The sequence below is a fragment of the Diadema antillarum genome, unplaced genomic scaffold (genome assembly GCF_040938485.1).
Source record: "Diadema antillarum isolate AM-2024a unplaced genomic scaffold, OU_Dant_1.0 seq00000696_RagTag, whole genome shotgun sequence".
Classification (NCBI taxonomy): Eukaryota; Metazoa; Echinodermata; class Echinoidea; order Diadematoida; family Diadematidae; genus Diadema; species Diadema antillarum.
In genome coordinates, this window is record NW_027271601.1 from 2,068,991 (window position 1) to 2,088,086 (window position 19,096).

The following is a 19,096-nucleotide window of genomic DNA, read 5'->3' on the forward strand; positions in this document are numbered from 1 at the left end:
TCAGACATAAATCAGGCGATCAAGCTGTCAGAACATACTGTTTGACACCGAGCAACATTTGATATAATCAATCAATATAAAGCAACTGACTATAAAAGCCTTCTACTCCAAAGCAATACTGAGCAGAGATTGGCATAGAAGCCTGTATACAGACTTGATGATTTGGGATGTATTTTTTTGTATCTTTCTAACATTTTCTTTCCAGTCCTTGTTTTATCAAAACTACTGGCTTAAAAGCAGAAAGACTTTAATCTCAAAAGTTCTACCAAAACTGCTGGCTTAAGAGCAGAAAGACTTTAATATCTCAAAATGCATAAGGTGAGAGGCAGAAGGACCTTAATTCTGGTCAAATGTAGACTGTCTGGTTCTCAAATTGATAAGAAGATTACTTAACCTACTGCTTACTGGACACTGGTCCACAAAGCATGACAGCCTACAGGAATTACCAGAGTTTGAGAAACAGAGGGTTGAAGGAGATCTCCAAATGATCTTCAGACTTACATATTTGACCATCTATAAATTGATTATACTGGGTACAGAGTTTGAGAATCTATAGAAACTGGGATGAGGAATAAGGATGTTAACAAGATTACCAGTAATAACAAATTACAATGAACAAGGATGATGACATGGCAGCTTCAACATAAAAATGCCTGATTGGGGGCTCGAGGAAGCAGAACAACAGAGGAAAGCATGCATACATTCTACACAGGTGAACTTGTTAAGCAAGCGGTATTGTAATGGAATTACGTTGCTACATTTCTGAAATATGTGAGCCTCCTATGTCATCATCCTTGTTCAGTGAAAGTTGCTTTGGGTGCTTCAGAGCATTGGTTGCTCTGCTCAAGGACCAAAATGAATTCCACAAATCTATACATGGAGCTGTCAATATATGTACTACTGTATATGCTGTTATTTTCGCATACAGATATTTTCGAGAATGAGGAGGTAATAGACATTTTCACAAGATGTAGTTTTCACAAACAAATGCCGATGCTAATGTAGATGCACTATTACCCTAGGCATAAAGACATTTTCGTGTCTGTTAAAGTCGCGATCCAACTGTGATTCGCAAAATTCGCGAAAATTAAACCCTCACGAAAATAACAGCTTATCCAGTACATGATGTGAAACTATGAAAATTGTCTGGACTTCTCCTTTATTAACCATCTGAATTCCACATCACATTACCTGCCCATAGGTTTGTGTGTGAGAGTTGTGCACATTGGATTCAATGGCACAGTACGGGTTAAGGCTCACCTGGTAGGCTCTGAATAAGAGGTAGAGTTCCCTCGGCTTGGCATCCATGGGTAGGCCGCTAACAAACAGGGTTCGCACCTAGTGGCAAAAATAGACAGAGAGAGAGAGATATATATAAAGGAAACATATCATTCAAAAGGACAAACACTCAAAAATTCCATAGCAACAGACAGAAAATGAAAACAGTTGGCTGTCAGATATTTGCATTCATCGCAGTCAGGAGATCAGTGAATAGGGGAAATAGATAGAAACAGACGCAATGGAAATGAGGAAGATGATCTAAAGATAACCACTTCTTCCTCTCCCTCTCTCTCGCTCGCCATATCTCCATCTCGTTTCTACTGGTGTCTGTAGGTCTCATGCCCCACTTCCAATACCAGCATCTGCAATGTAGATGCAAAATTTCATTTGGAAAACAATACATTCTCAGGGCATAATGACTTCAGATCGTATTTTCTCCGTCTCTTGTTTTCTCACCAGCTGTGTACGTTGGTGAACCCTTGAGAGATACGTCATCTCAAACTTGATTGTTCAAATTCAAGCCCAGTTGTGTAATGTGTGTTTGATGGAGGTACAGATCGGCAAGAATGGGATACGAAGTGGAGGGGAGAAATTAAATTAAGGGCCACCAAGGAGGGTACATGTACATACAATGCACAGACCTCAGGCTCTGAAGCAAAGGCATCATTATATGCAAAATGTCTCCCTGCCCCCACCCCCTCTCTCAAACCATCAGCTCCTTCCTATGTAATTGAATCATTAATGTGAAAGGAAAATCACACTTGGGTTGATTTGATTTACTTTTGTTCTCTCCTGTCAACAGAACCAGCTGAGCAGCGAACCAGGTATTCTCGACGGGGCAAGAATTAATCAAGTCACATTTTCCGCAGCGGGGGATCTGGGGCGTTTTTAGACACACTTCCACGGTGGTGTAGGGTGCACAGCGGAAGGCAATGGACATAAAGGGAAAGACTAGATCCGTCACAACAAATGCAGAAACCAAATGAAAGGAGTATAATTTAGTTTAAAGTGCAAATACCTGGCTGACCCTACTCATGAGTTCTGCAAATATATATGAGTAGAATCAATTGGAAATTTGAAATAGCGTAGACCTGTAATTTTATATGTCCATGGCCAGCTGACAACTGTGACAAACTGATTTTCTACAAATGGTATGCAACATTTTGGATTTCATAGTCCAGTAATTGGTCATTCCCTAACACAAGATTTGAAATAAGCTAAATAGATATAAATAAACAAAGCTGTTCAATCGTCATGCAAGATAGATACAATGACAATAACAATGATAAACATCAGTCAGTGAAAAAAAAAATTACTTGACTTGGTCGGTCACTCACTAGCAAAATGTCATCAAAATACTTTTTTTCCTCCCATTGTTTCCCTCCTAGCACAAAAACATCATAACTGTCACTTGCTGCAACTATTTCTAAGGGAAATTTACGATGTGGATACAGCGCCATCGTAATCCTCCCGTTCATTCCCATCCCACCTTAATGCCGCCTCCAAATAGAAAACAGTCAAGAAGCTGCCTGCAAATGGGGTGCTGAATGCAAGCATTACGATGCTAAAAGGCATCCCGGTCTTACACTTCATTACTCTTCGCGTGGCAAGAATGTCTCAGGGCCTCCTATGTTTCCATGGCAACCAGATAAATGCATCCCAGGGCTTAATATGCCTAGCTTGCCGCACTACCTCATAAAAAGTGCTCCTGTATATATTTCAATAGAAAACACAGTTGTTGTTTTGTGTGTGTGTGTGTGTTCAGGGAAATAGTCTTATAGTGGATAAGGAAAAAAAGGTAAGAAGTCCTTGACCACTCCATGGAGCAGCAACTTAAAGTTATTTTACATTCATAATGTGGACTTTAAAAACAAAAATACCTCTCTTTCTCCAGACTTCAAATCATTGTATGCATTTAAGTGTATTTTGCATTTTTGTTGATTCATCCTGAGTCTGTTATATGTCCAAAACATTAGCAATTATAATATATTGTGATACAATAGATATATCAAAATATGGCATATTTCTACACATGTGTGTGAACTGCATGGAAACCTTTAATTGCAGTGGGTTGTTTTTAAGTGTAAACAAACATACACTCAGATTAAACAGTATTCTTTTCAAAAACCCATGTGACAATACAGACATGCCCCTGTCTACTAAGTATATACCTGTTTGCGATATTTGTATGATCTTTTTAACTTATTATGTTTTTGTTTGTGACGATAATATCTAACCCAAGACAAAGATAGCTACATTTTTTACTTAATCAAGGATATGATGCTTGTGAGACACGATATAGGTTATGAGAGAGAACAGCGGGGCATAAGAGATAGTAAGACAAAGGGCAGAACTCTATAGTGTGAAATAGATATTAAGTGTGTGTGTGTGTGTGTGTGTGTGTGTGTGTGTGTGTAAGTGTGTGTGTTTTGTTGAAGACGACGACGATGATGATGATGATGATGATGTGTGTGAATGTGTGTGTGTGTGTGAAGATTTTTTTTTAAGCATTTACACAGTGATAGCTCTTAGCAACATAAGGCAAGTGATGCGTCTCAAATGACACATATCAGATGGAATGATGCGAGCCATTTTCCGTTGCGATACATGATCTATATTATGTCTTGTGGGATGGGAGCAGGCAGCATGGGTTGAATGTGGTATGTTGTTGGTCGGTGTGAACCCAGAGTACTTTGTAAGTTCATAGACACAGGCACGAGAGCATATTATGAATGAGTGTGGAAATCTGCTGATGGTTTGATATGATATATCATCCTAGAATAAGCACGATGGGATATTATACCGGGTACTCAAATCTATTCAAAACATTCACTCATCATGTTGGGACAGCGGTTCGACTTACATCTCCCAGGGAGAGATATAGTTTCTCAATATCCATGAGATGCACTAAATTTAAAAGGAAGACAGACTGTGATTATCAATTCTACACCAAACTTTTGAGGTATTTGAAACAGCCAGCACACCAGTACACTAAAACTGAAAAACTCCATTTTCATTCTGATGCTGAATATCATGACGTCACAAAGACATAATCTATTTACTGTAAAACATGATATATTCGCGGCACGAAATTTTCGCGAATTGGAGCCAACGGCCTTTTTCGTGGCATGAAATTTTCACGAATTGCCACTGAAGTTCAATGCATGTAGTGTAGACAAAAACTTTTGCGTGCATTTTAATTTCACAAATTTTGGCGCTCGCGAAATTCATGAAATTAAAATGCACGTGAAATTTCCTCGTTTTACAGTATTCATTTACACTTATCTGTCTATCCATCAATCCATATATAATGAATGAATAACTGAAAGAGAGAAAGAGAATGATATATAGAGAAGAAAGAGGGCGCCATTTACACTCTCCGCATAGATTCAAGAGTTCTTATTTCTGTGAGTCATATTTCAGTCCTCAAGGTGCCAGACTATGGAAAGAGCTCCACCCGGTTGTAGTACACTGTCAGGGAAGCAGACCGCGCCCTGCCCCTCTCCACCATATATTATCGATCTCCACCCTCTTGTATCAAGGTCCTCCATTCCATCCTGGTGCACCAAGTCAATATATGGTAAATAGGCCTTTTCTTCCATGGAGCAACCAATCCATAGTGACACTGTGTAAGGCACTGCACTCTACTGGATACCCAGCCTTTTATCATTCAAATGTGCTGCATGCTCCAACTCCCCATTGTGTCTGCCGGGACATATGAGGGATGATGTTGGCCAATACTACCAAACTTTTTAAGTGCCGAGGCTGCGGGGAAATCGATGTCCCTTTTCTCACTGTTCACCCTAAGAGCACATCCAGAAACACAAGGTTCAAGAATGTACAGACCTTAAGGGTTCATAGCTGGTGACCATTACCAAGATATTGATATAAATACATATGATCTAAAACTTGTCATCACATAGTTGGCACAGGTACGGATGGGGGGGGGGGGTAATCCTGAGAGTGCGAGAGGAAGAGAGGGACAAAAGGGTCACACAAAGTTCTAAGAATACAGAACTTAGTTACTGACAGCCACTAATCGAGCAACAGATGATTTTTTTTTTTTTTTGCACACCAAAATATATGTGTCAACTCTACTCCAAGCTATGAGCACATTGATATAGCACACATCCCATGGCAAAGAAAACTCTTCTGCAAAGACACTTTATGAGCATGCCCCCTTTATGACCAGCACTGCACTTCCTACATTTCAAGGTTTTTACAAAATGCTATTTCACATACACTGACAATTTATTCTGGAGAGTATACTAGCAGTCAAAGAGGAAGGAAACCATTACAGAGCAATTTCTCAATTTCTTTCTTCCCTCGTTCTCCCTCCTCCTCTCTTTGCCCCCCCCCCCCCCCCCCCCCCCGACCATGTCCCACTACTGGGCACCCCTTCTTCCGAAACCTATCCCTGAATATCCTGGGGCATTTTCTTACACCTCTCCCACGGGAGACGGTCACAGCTCGACCACTACCCCGCTCCCGCTTGTCACTGCTCTGAATAATTCATACAAACAGTGTGGGACCAGACACCACGGGTAAACACCACCACCCATGACATTTTCTATGATTGATTTTATGGGGTGATATTTTGGAAATGTACCCCTTTTTTTAGAAGTGCCTATCCTTCTTTTCTTCCCTTTTTTTTTCATGAGAATGTGTAAGCATGCATCCTGTGTGCGCTAGCATGGAAAAAGGGCAGCAGTGGAAAGTATACCGCATGCACTGAATTGCAACATGGCAATACATAATAGCAGAATGAGATATAGCAGTTTTTACAAACTCAAAAATGCATATCCACACCAGCATGTTAATAACAGCTACAGCACGCTTTGTTAATATCTACTAAAGATCACCTATTTCAGGTTTTCACTGCGCTGGATCAACAGCTTAAGTGTATAAAAAAAATCCTCAGATGCCTTTAAGCTGTTTTTAATCTGCATGTTAAGTGCATAGTACAAACAATCTGTTTGATATCTCTGCATTGCATTGAAAACAGTTCAGTTTGATTCAAATCAATTAAATTCTACCAAACAACAGCTTGGACCTTTGAACATTGCCTGCTGTTGACCTTTAATCTTGGATTTCGTACAAACATTTTCAGAAATGTGTCATTGGTAGTTTTCTATTTCAAACACTGCATCAAAGGCTTAATATTGTCTTTTTCTTTGTGTGTTTTTTTAACAATCATCATTTGTCAGCATACCTAGCTATACATCAGATTAATGCCTCACACTTGCTATTCCCAAAATTTTGAAAGACATGATTTGGGAAGTAAAAAAAGTGTCACTCTCTATCCTGTGAAATGACACTCACATGCTCAAAGTATTCAAGCCCCCTAGAGAAGTGTGAAACTTTGATGAGCTCCTTTAAGTGCCTGGCTCGTAACCCCATGCATGCTGTCAATCACTGTCCCGACTATGCCACGGGTATTTGATTGCACTCCCGTCACATATTGCACACAAGCGTTGCGTTTCTGCGGCGGCCGGGACACGGGACTGCACTTAACGCGGCCCCAAGGACTGGCAAGAATCTGCTCAGTCTGGGATGACCCTAATTCAGGACACATGGCTGGACCAAGTAGAAGGTTGGATGCAAAACAAAAAAGAAAAATCAAGTCATACAGGTATCTCAAAGCAAAGAAGCTGGAAAAGATCTCATGCGTATTTCTTTCTGCCTGTGTAATGCTTTTTCATATAGTACAAAAAGGTATCTTTTCTCCAAACTTGTCAGATTAAAAGCATCTCTGAGAGACAGACCATCCTTCCGATGCTTACAAGCAAGGGAAAAAAAGCCATTTTCTCCCCTTAGGGCATCAGGAAATATCATCACATTAACATCATCACGTTGCAATATCAGGATAGTCCTGATACGTAAGATTAAAAAAAAAATGAGCAGCGCAACAGACGAGGACAAGATACAGGTATAAAATACCACAAACAGAGAATTAAGATTATGTTACTCAATGTTCATACCTACAGGGGGATTCCTCTCCTTAAATTGTATTAAATATAACGACCGAACAAAACTAGGTCAAATGTCATCACTGTGAGCTACTTCTAGAGGTTAATAAATATTCTCAATATGCCTTCTCAATTGAAAATAAAACAAGCAAACACACACTGTGGATCTATGTTGGAAGGAGGGATTTTTAAATAATGCTAATTTTCTGGGTGCAAGTTTCCTATTCTAATTTCATGCAGGGCACAAGGTTGCAGTAAGTTAAAAAAGGGGAAAATCCCTCATTGATCTGAAGTGTGCTACTTTGGTTACTTCCACTAGAAAAGCTCTCCTTCAACTTTAAATTATCTCCCTATTTCTCTCTCTTTCCTTCATTTTCTCTCTCTAAACCTGGTCCACTCATTCCAAGAAACTGATCATGAAACAACTCGAATAAGATGTATTGACACCAAGGCTTGATGCAAAATTGTAGATTGACAAAACACGAACTTATATGTCTTTTAGAATGTTAGAGAAATATGCTGATTGAGAAACAAACATATTATGCTGAAAATAATCCTTCTTGTATTAAATAAAAGTTGTTCCTGGCATTCAAAAAGCTTGCCTGAGGCTGGATCGAAGAATGCTGGTCATAGCAAGAAGTAATTGATGTATGCAAACTGGAGTAAAGGAGTCACAGATTATATGTCAGGAAGAAATTTCATGAAATGCAGCTTGTTACCAGGTACTCCTGAGTACACTAAAAAAGGGAGGGGGGAAGTGTTCATAAATATGAACAGCTTATCAAATTGGTTGATACGAGGTGATGAGATCCATTGGAATCTGTTCATGAGTACATATAGCACTGCTGTTGTTGTTGTCATTGCATAATGGAGTGGCTCATCTCTAACATCCACCTGCTGCTTTCACAAGGCATCAATGGTACCAACTACAACTAGGACCAGGGGGAAGAAGAGAGGAGGCGTAATAAGATCACAGACTCCCCTTACCCCCTCCCCTTCCAATACCTGTGCTTAAAAGACTGTAGCTTGCATGGCCGCACAAACTTCTTTCTCCTTTCACTTCAGACCGTCGTCCATTCAATGACCTCATTAATTATTCATCTTGACCCCTAATGGTTGAGGGATTAATGAATAATGCATTGACAAATCCCTCCACCCACAACTAGTCTTTGACACCAAGACCTTGGTTCAAACAAGCAGCAACCCCAGTGTGACTCAAATCTTAACTTCATTGCCGTGAACAGACAGAATCATGCTTGTTGCTTCCAGTTCTGCCCAAAAGACAAAGAAATGTGGAGATGATGAAGAAGCAGTTTCATTTCATAAAACCAGCTCAGTGTACTAATTGCCTTTTCTTCAATGTCACATATTGTTAACTCTTTCCCCAGTTTATACATGCAGCAGCAGTTATAAAGGTCTGAATATAGAGGCTACACTATACACTCAGTCATTGACTAGTAGGGGGGCAAGGGTCATGAGTTTGGGACGGGGTAGGGGTTGTTTGTGGGGGTCGGACAATGGCACCAGACAAAGTTTAAATGAGTTGGCGCCACTCAAACGATCAATACCTAATGGGAGAAAGTTATCACTTTGCATACAAGAAGATTAGATGCTTCACTTAAATATACAAAAGGATTCATGTAATCATTTTTACAACAACTGCCAAGATTAGTATTATGTTAAGGTGGGCTGACACGATGAAGGAGAAAACTGAGGAGGTATGGACAAGAGGATGTTTGTACATAATTTCCATCTGAGACTACTGTGCCCACCTGAATCATATCAAACAATGTGGCAAGATTTGAATCTCAAAGACTGCAAATAGAGGTCAAACACATAACCAGGAATATAAAGAAGACCAAATTGGTGTACAAATGAGAAAAGATAATTGGCAATGCATTCTCTGAAAAACAAGAGCATTCACTCATTTCACAACAACCAAGAAAAAAAAATATTAAGCTTCAACCAACTATTATATCCCCAGCTATCGTCGTCCACTACTGTGGACTTTTTCGAGCAGTATAGGTTCTTTTCATGCCTTCACTGCATGTCTGGTGATGCTCTGGGATCAGTGAAGCAAGAAAGTTACATTCAGACGGTGTTCCTTAACTAAGAGGATAGGATAAGCTAACTTCAGGGATAAGCTCATAATTATGTATGGGGTGCCAAGTTTTGCATGTGTCTCTTTCATCATGAAATGACAATTTCATTACAAAATTGCTATTTTCTTCAACGAAATTATTATTTCGTAGACAAAATTAATAGTTTCGTGACGAAATTTACGTTGTCACTTGTCATAACGAATAAACAATTTCCTCACAAAGACGATGAAACACTTGTTGCCCATACTTAATTACAAGCTTATCCTTGAAGTTAAGGATCACCATCTGAATGTAACTATCAATAGATGGCAATGTTTGGTTGTGATAAATCTTTCCCCAAACAACTTAAAGTTTTCTGTGATCAGAGTACTCATTGCATATAAAAATCATCATAGATTACTGATCTAAAAATTGATGTGCAGAAGAAAAAAAAAACTGGAGTAAAATCTCCTTTTTTTTTCTCTCTGCATTTTGACAGATTGTGAGCATGGCTCCACCTGACTAGAATCATGCGAGGGAGTTATAATCATACATTATGCAGCAATCAGTGTACTTTAGCAGGATTTTGCGCCACTCTCTGAGAGCTAAGACGTGGCTCATGGGTCAGATGTTCTCACGATCCATGGAGCTCTTGGCTCAATATTTGATTAGAGTTTCTCTCCCTCTCCCTCTCTCTCTCTCTCTCTCTCTCTCCTTTCTCCCCTTTTTCTCTCTCCCTCCTCCTCTCTCTTGTTCACTGAGAGGAGGGTAGGTCAACATGAAATATTCAGTGAGTTTCATTTCATAAAAGATAGGCATCTTATGCTGATGTATTCAATGCATGTGTGCATACCCATATGCACACACAATATTTTCTGAAGACCCATAAACTTCCATAAATTTATCTGGGTAGATATATATGTTTACACATACACACACACACATATACACACAAATACACACATACATATGTGTATGTTTGTATACATACACACATACATGTATGGAAAGAAATTAGATAAACATAGTGATAGATAGAAAGAGAGAGAGAGAAAAAGAGTGAGAGAATATAAGAAATGGATGGAGTGATAATCCAAGCTCAAGATAACATGCAAGCAAGTGTTTGAAATACTGAAAATCTATCACGCAATAAGTTATACAGGTAGTATTTAAGTCCTCCTTAAAAACCAACACATTTACAGTTTAACTTTAAGCATAGTAAATAGTGGTAAGTTAGTGTCATTTTTTAACTTACAGAGATTATGTAAAATTACATGAACATTATTTCATCATTAGATAATATCATGACTTTGGTAAGTATAAATCTATCATTGTTATCACTTTGGGGCATAGTCAAAACAACTTGAGTTGTGAACCTTTTCATTATTGTCCAAACTATATTGAGTAATGCACATTTTAGTTGTGTCATTTTATCATGCACCAGATGATACCACTTTATCATCACTTATAAACCCATCATGGTCACAAACATACGCAGCTGTATACAAAGAAGAGACTGTACTGTGTTCCTATCATTAGAAAGGCTGAGATGGCTTTGTAGCACTTTTATCCTCTCTCTGCTACATTCTCCCTCACTCTGTGTATCTCCCTCTCCCCAACTTTCTTATTCCATTGAAATCCCCTTATTTTTGTATTCCTCCATTCCATGCTTTTCAACCTATTCTCCTGCCATAAGATTCCATACTTGGCAAGCAAGTGGTAACCCATTCATCCAGCTACTCCCTATAGAGTATTTCATCAGTTCCATTACCAGGTTTAATGCTGAAGTCTTTAAGATGACTGATGTCAGAGATAGAGAGCAAAAGAGACTTTACTGTCTTTTCCTTCCACTGTTACATATTCATTCTTGGTATTGGAAATAAAATGCTACTGCGTAATCAGCATAACTAAAAATGTACATCCATTCTAGCCATTACATCTGCACAATATTTCTTGATCTCAATCACATGAACAAAATGGCAACCATCAACCAACCTACTTTCCACAAACCCTTCTGGAAACCATTTAGCTCTTTTATGAATCAAAAACCTCCCCCTCCCCCCCCCCCCAACAAAGAAAAAAAGAAACAGATGTGGAGGTCCATCCAATACACACACATACACTCGCACACATAAACTGACATATATACACAGACATCATCTTGATGTCAATGCCTGTGACTGGGGAGGAAGAGAGAAAACCCTCCAGGTTATATTTCTGACTTCCTGGTCGCCATGGAAACGACTGGAGGGCATCACCGGCTTTGCGGTGGTAATGGAGGCAGTGTGAGTCCATGTGTGGCAGCTCGCTCCAGTGCCATCACGCTGAGTGGTGCTAGCTGCTGAGATGGGTTGCCGGTGAACGCGAGAAAGGAGGAGAAAAGACACTCTTTGCACGCACCAGTGAAAAATGAGAGCTATTTGCTCATCTTTGCCATATTCGTATTCCCGAAAATCTTCCAATCTACACTTATCCAGTGCAGTCGTTCAGAGATACATATGCTCTGCAGCATTAAGCTGAGATGCGCAGAATCAAAGCAAAAGCGTTGTAGCATGTCACAGGGTGTTTTCAAAGATGCAGAATACACAACAAACAAGCAAAACTGAAAAGAAGCCATAAAATTTTCTACCTATCAAGAAAAGCAGCCGAGTGTCCACAATTTGTGTTGAAAATACTCTAATGTAAAGACTCTACCAGTAGTTCATGCATGTCCAGGCAAGCACCCACTAACTTTCTTTAGCCTCCAATGGTATATTGTCACAGACAGCTAAAACTCTAATAGTCTGTAATGCACTGCAATAGCATGCATTGGACATAATGCAGTAACTTGCATATTACTGTAAGTATTGTAAAACTAAAAAAAGAAAATAAACACATCAGCAACAGTATCACTTTCTTTAATTGTTTTTTTTTTTCACTTAAGGAATCAAGGACTTTAAAAAGGAATGATGAAAACAACAACGTTAAGTTTTGTTAACATTACCAGAGCAAGCCAAAAAGATAAATAAAAAAAAACAACAACAGGTGTCATCGACAACTTTTCCTGCAATGCATCTGTTGCTAGCATTACATGGACAATCAAGGTCATCTGATGTTCTTTTGCTTTGAAATGACAAAAACAATACGGCACCAGGTCACTGTGTGTCTCCATCAAGAACAAAGGGCCATTGTTTATCAATGTTTATTGATTACTTATATTTCTTTAGACACAGGACATGGCAATGTTACTATTGTCTGTCCAATGTCCCCCACCCCATGTTTTTCTTACATCCCTTAAGTTAAACAGTCTGAATGCACATACCTGCTGTAGGTGGTTATAGCGGGCAACACCCACACCACCCTACCCCCCCCCCCCCCCACTCCTAAACTAAAATGCTGGCTTATGAACAAAAGAGCTTAAAATTCAATGAAGACCTCACCTGATGGTCGCAAGGAACCCCTTCCCACCGTCAACAAAGGAAAATTCAATATTCCAGACTCTCTTGGTCAGAGAGTTGACAATGGCACACAAAGGAGGACTGGGACGGTATCATATAAACGGATCGATGGATTCTGTAGCTAAGACTCTGCAAGAATTTGACTCCAGTCCGCCCCCACGTACCTGTAAGCCCCAAGGACAGTAGCCTTCCTCTACTTTTGGCCCCAACACATCATCGGCCCATTCAGAACTTTGTACCAGAACCTTTCCAGTACCCAGTAAGATAAGATGGTAACAAAAACTATCTCTTCCGGGTAAAAAGTAACATTTCTAGATAGGGCACAACAAAGCAGTGGCACTCCTCATGATCTAATTTAACTCTTTACAAAGAATCTGTGCTGAAAAATGTCATTAATTTCCTTTGAATAATTTTAATCTCTTCCAGTTATTGTAACGTTGCAGCAAAGGGGAAGATGAGAAAATTCTACTTTTGAAATGTAGGAGTGGAAATATGTGTAACATTATATAACAGACACGAGTTTCATGAAATAACTAAATAGATACAACAAAATATCAATGCCATCATGTTAATGAGCTCAGTATGCATGCACCTATCATGGAACGAATCTACCATGAGATCGACTTCAAACCGCACTTATATCAACTGCGACACAAAAGCCATTGTTTGCAAACATATGCTCAAAGCGGTAAGCTATCTTTTGTCATGCATTGGCACCGCTGACGGGACATCGATACAATCATAGAAGAATGGTAAGAGAATGGGGACAATATAGATCTTGGCATTATTGATTAAAGAAAATTTGAATGATGACAAAATGTCGGGCAAATGTCTTGCAGGCCTATTTCGTACTTTTGAGTAAGTAGACACCTCTCTTACCATTTAACCCGTTGAAGACGAGTCCTGAGTATACTCGGGCAGGGGTCTATGGGAATTGCATGTTGTAGCAAAATCAGTCTGTCCTCAACGGGTTAACAATGCAACAAATAGATATACAAATATTGGCAAATCCTTTAGAAGCACTGAATTAGAGGGATTGTTCACGATGTATGTCAAGTTACATTTCCTGGGAGTCATTTTGAAAGAACTTCACGTGGCATTTACTTTAACTAAAGTTTTGATGAGTAAAATACTCGGGAATATAAGAAGATAAAGTGATCTGAAGGTATTAGATCTATCTGGAATAGGTTAGCCTATGAGCATTATTACTATTAAAGCACTTTGTAAAAAGTTGACTACACAAGGACATCAATTTGCCTTTGAACAGTGCTAAACCATAGAAGCCCATCTCTTTAAAACCAAGTTGGCCAGTTCTCCATCAATGCCACACAAAATGAAGAAAGCAGTTTGCTATTCAAAAAGTGTCTTAAAGCTTTCCATCCCTCTCTCCCTCTTTACTCAAAGATAAAAACCCTCCTTTTTCTCTCTCTCTCTCTCCCTTAAAGGAAATGACAAGTATCACTAGGTATTTGATTCTTGTGAGATTGTAAGAGATTATGTTGGTACAAGAGGATTAAAATGGATTAAGAGTCTTAGTGAGATTAGACTTCAGACACTAATACCCTGAATAATCCCTGAATTTGTGTAGTGTAAAGGGGAAAGGCTGTTAAGATGCTCCACTTTGTACAACAAATTGTCATGCTTCCCTATTAGAAGTAGGAAGAGATGCCTGAAGGGAAAGTGCCTTCCTGCAACAAGAGGATAGTTCACACACACCTGAAACTAATGTATTTTAACAACAGATTTCTGCAATAATTGAAAAAACCAATGAGTCTAGTGTTTTGAAACTACAAAACTTGCAAACTATCATGGTCTGCAATGTAATGCAAAAATCAGTACATCTCAATATTTATTTCACATTCTCACACTAATGAGCTCTGTGCAGTTTGAAAAGCATAGAGGAAAAATCGGTTCTATATTTTTTTTCCAACCGCATGATGCAACTTTCCACACTAGTTACTGAATGTACTGTTCTAGTCCTTGTTTAGGCATGTGCTGTTCAGAGATTTGAAGTATTTCTTTTGCAGCCAAGTGTGATTTTTTTGCCACATGTGAACAACAGCAAACAAAATCAATTTTAGCATCATGTTCCAAAAAACCATAATTATTAAATATGATGAATGGGTCTAAAGACACTTATAATGCAGAAGTTTTTCTTGGAGCCTAGCATATGTGTTATTCAATCTCCAGAGTTCTACATGGACATGTTTATGTACAGTACGGGATGGAGAGATAGCATGAGATGGAGAGTATCGGAGCATGAACAAGAAACATCTAATAATGGCTGGGTAAAACAAAAGAAATTGTGAAAGATGATGCTACAGTGTAAGCTGTAATTTTTGCGTACAGACGTTTTCACAAAAGAGATTACAGACATTTTCATTGAGATGTTGTTTTCCAAAATTGACACTCAGGCTATTGTAAGTGCACTATTACTTTAGTGCATTGTGACATTTTCATGTGTTGTTAAATTTGCAGTCCAACAGTGATTCGCAAAATCAACAAAAATAACAGATTATACAGTACATTGGACTGTAAAGAACATGATAGAAACTCTATAATATCGGAATGCTTTCTTGATGTGAACATATTCTAGGAAATTAACCCACAACAAACAAATTATCTCTTGGTCTTTGACAAATAAGTCTAAGGAGATTTCACATTTAGCAGGGAATAGGTTAATCTTATCAACAGTATTTTTTTCTCTCACTCTCATGGTCTTTTATTCTGAGATGGATTCAAAAGTTAACAAATCAAAATAAAAAAACGGTATCATAGGAGTGGAGTCACCATATTAAACCAATAATTCATTTGCACATACTGTACGACATATCAGCAAATGAAGACACTCCTGACTTTTACAGACATTGAAGAGAGAGAGGGAGGGAGAATAAACAAGCTATCCATGCGTGTTGAAGCCTAATGAAATTTCCAACCTGCCTTTGGGGTTGCAATAACACTGGGCCAAATGTGCTTGGTGCGATATCTGGCAGCATTTTAAAGGGACTATGGTGTAAATCACAATACAATCTGCACTTTATTGTGACCCTCAGTGCAGGTTGGGGGTGTTTAATTAAGCTGTTTGGATGACTGAGGGCCTTCCGAAAGCTGGTCTGGTCAGGAGGAGAGGGGCGCGGAGAAGGATGAAATCGGAGGACAGCGGGGGAGGAGAAGGATGAAGAGCAATGGGAGAAAAAGAGCATGAGAGAGAGAAAGAGAGGGAGAAATATACAACTTTACAATCTCTGTCAGGGATGGAAATTGTACAATGGATACTTGAGAAAGACAAGAAAAATGTCAGAGGTTGACCAAAAAAAAAATGTGTGCAGCAGAGATGATTGAAAAGATGGACGAGTAGACTGATGACCGGACAAATACAGAGGTAAAGATATTGTGCACTCTCTAGAGAATATCAGAAGAAAGAATCAAGAGTAGGGATGAGGGAGAGGGGAAGGAAATAAAACACAAAAAGAATATCAGAAATCATAATGGATTTCTATGAACACAAAGAGGTGTTAGAAAAAAAATGAGATAAGCAGCATGGCAAAAAAAGAAAAATAAGAAAATGAAACAATTTAAAGAGTAAATAGAGATCTGGATAGTGATGGTGAGGGAAATAACACTTGGACTCCAAATGGATTTTAATCAGAGCTGAGTACAGACAAAAGATGTTTTGCTGGGAAATAACAAGCAAAAGAGTATTCATCACGTCTCTTGTGAATGATACTGTATTCTCTGCGGCAGTCGTAACAAAAATAAACTGACAGGCCAAAAGATGTTCAAATATGATAAGTGTAAAGCAATAGTTTTAGAAGTTGTCCACTTGTTGTAAGTGCAGATGATTGTGCGAGGAAGAGATGAGGACAAGCGAGAGAAGAGAAGATGAGAGGTATGTGCTTTTTATCCCGTTTCCTGGGTGGTGGATGCTGGGGTGTTGTGGTGGCAAAGCCATCTGGCAGACCGGTGATTAGTCGGCTCTTAGCCCAGCTCCAGCTTCGGCCCGGCTAAATAGAGAGTAGATTTCATCAGCTCTCCCACAATACGCAGCGGGGCGTCAGGTGATGGTGATGATGCCTACAAAGCACCCAGGACGGCGGCAGCATTGACGTGTTTCATTAACACCAAGCCCACTGTGGGCTGCGGAGCACCTCCAAATCTTGTTCGAACACAGGGCGGGTGGGGGGGGGGGGGAGGAGGAATTCCAATGTGATCAATGTTGGCCATGGCGATACAAACACTTGACACATCATTGTTTGAGATGCTAACGGATGATATAGACAGAAACTTCAGCTCACATTCTTTAGAAGTGACTTGGAAGCGGAGCCAAGCCTTGTGCATCTCACATGCAGGTACATTGAAGTGTTGTCAAGAGTCCTTGTGCAATGCTTCCTGAAAAGGTTGATGTCCGAAGATTATCTCTGATCAGCACTACTCCCTGTCAACTTTTTTTATGCACCTAAGTTTTTGCTGTCAGTGCTTCTCAAAACTTGATTTGGGGATGAGGGCAAAGTTCACTGGAACTCTCACTTGCCCTGTCTCACTTTGTCTTTGTCATTGTGGTACATGTTTTGTAGTTTGTGTCTTTATTCATTCCAAGTGTCTTGGACAGAAATCCATATGATTCAGTTTATATTCATTTGTTTGTTCACATACCAACATACAACTAGTCAATGATTATGGCTTTAAAGTACAGAATAATCTAAAAGTACCCTCCATCCTTACGAAACCCAACTTTCCATCTTTCAAACAATCTGTTATATTGAGAGGAAGTGGTCCATTTGGAAGAGAAACCGCAGCGTCCAATAATATCGTTATGTCTTTGAATCGCTGTAAACTGATTGTAATCAAGCACAAAATAAAATGTCAATAAATCATTTTACAACTGCAAGAAACCAACACCACATATCTTTTTGACAAATTAACTATGGCATATTCATAGAGAGAGAGGAAAACCCACAACACACATAAAACTCCATTTAATTGTCATGTCCCTACTGCAAATAGTGATATTGTTGCGGAAATTTCAATAGCATTTCCACCCAACATCCATCAAGGCACAGACATTTACAGTCAATAAAGCCAGCCACAATTTGAGGACAGCAGTTTGCTAGTTTTTACACCACTACTATTCCTTTGACCATCAGTCATTGATATAGGGCCATAACTAACTCTCCAAAAAAATGAAAACATTTAAATCACCCAATAATGAACTTTTCTTCATTTGTTTTCGATATGTAGGCTTCATAGTCCTAACGGCATGATACCTTATGAATCGCTTCCTCCCAATTTCTCTACCAAACTGGAGATGTGCTACAAATGTCACCCTGGCCAAAGAGAAAAAGGTCAGTCTAGAATAGATTGACTTTCATCATTTTTTTTCTTTCGTTTTACCGGCCCTCGTTTCTCTCTCTCTCTCTCCCTTGACTCCTCTCGTGGTTGTGGATTTCTTCCGGTGGGTTCAATGTCACTGAGGGAGTCCTGCAGGTGATGCGGACATCCTAAAGCTGCTGGCTTGATGGATCGCACCTCCAGCTCTGTGTCTGTCGCATGGCCCTTTGATGGCCAGCCATGAATCAAACCGTGCCCCACAGGGGGTGGGGTGGGGTGGGGTGGGGGTAGGGGAAGAGATGAGAGAGGGGGTGAGAGAGAGAGGGAGGGTGGGGCAAGGATTGGAGCTGATCTTGGATACAGCACAAAATATCTAGACATTAAGAGGAATGGGTGTAATGTGTTTTTGAAACATTAAGAGTCTAGGTAGGAATCATTTATAAGGTACTTGGATATAGCAAGATTATAGCTATTCAGAATGGTGGATGTTGAATTGTCCAAAACTGAAGAGTGTGGACATAGAACAATTGAGAGGTGTGGAGGTGGGGGTGGGGGTGGGGGAATGAAGAGTACACCCGTATTTAGCAAAAGCTTAAACATAATGAATGATGAACTGTGTACTCCTCATTAACCCATTGAGGACTGACTGATTTTGCTACAACACGCATTTCCCATAGACACCTGCCCGAGTATACTCGGGACTCATCCTCAATGGGTTAAAACATAAAAAGTGCAGGTAGATTGAACACTATTGGGAAGCAAATACTAGAGGACACCATGCCTTGCTGGTGTTAGCAATGTGGAGGAGTAGGTGCAAAAGACTTCTTATTGAAGTCACTTCCAGAGTAATCTGACACGTTCCTCTATGGTGGTTTTGTGGCAACTGCCCCCCCCCCCCAAAAAAAAAAAGAAGTCAGAAGTGACAACCATTTTCACTCTAATCACACAAGAGTTACCTGCTATCTCGTATTGCATCTCTGACTGAAATGAGTAGAACTTG

At 39.5% G+C, this 19,096-nt stretch overlaps 1 protein-coding gene across 1 annotated transcript in view; it reads right to left on the minus strand.

Moving 5' to 3' along the window:
- The window catches only part of LOC139737549 (RNA-binding protein, mRNA-processing factor 2a-like), a 153,517-nt gene that overhangs the window by 23,292 nt on the left and 111,129 nt on the right, over window positions 1-19,096 (minus strand). The window contains exon 3 of the mRNA XM_071648227.1: window positions 1,261-1,338. Coding sequence (XP_071504328.1) covers window positions 1,261-1,338 — 78 coding nt within the window. The remainder of the gene's footprint in view (window positions 1-1,260; window positions 1,339-19,096) is intronic.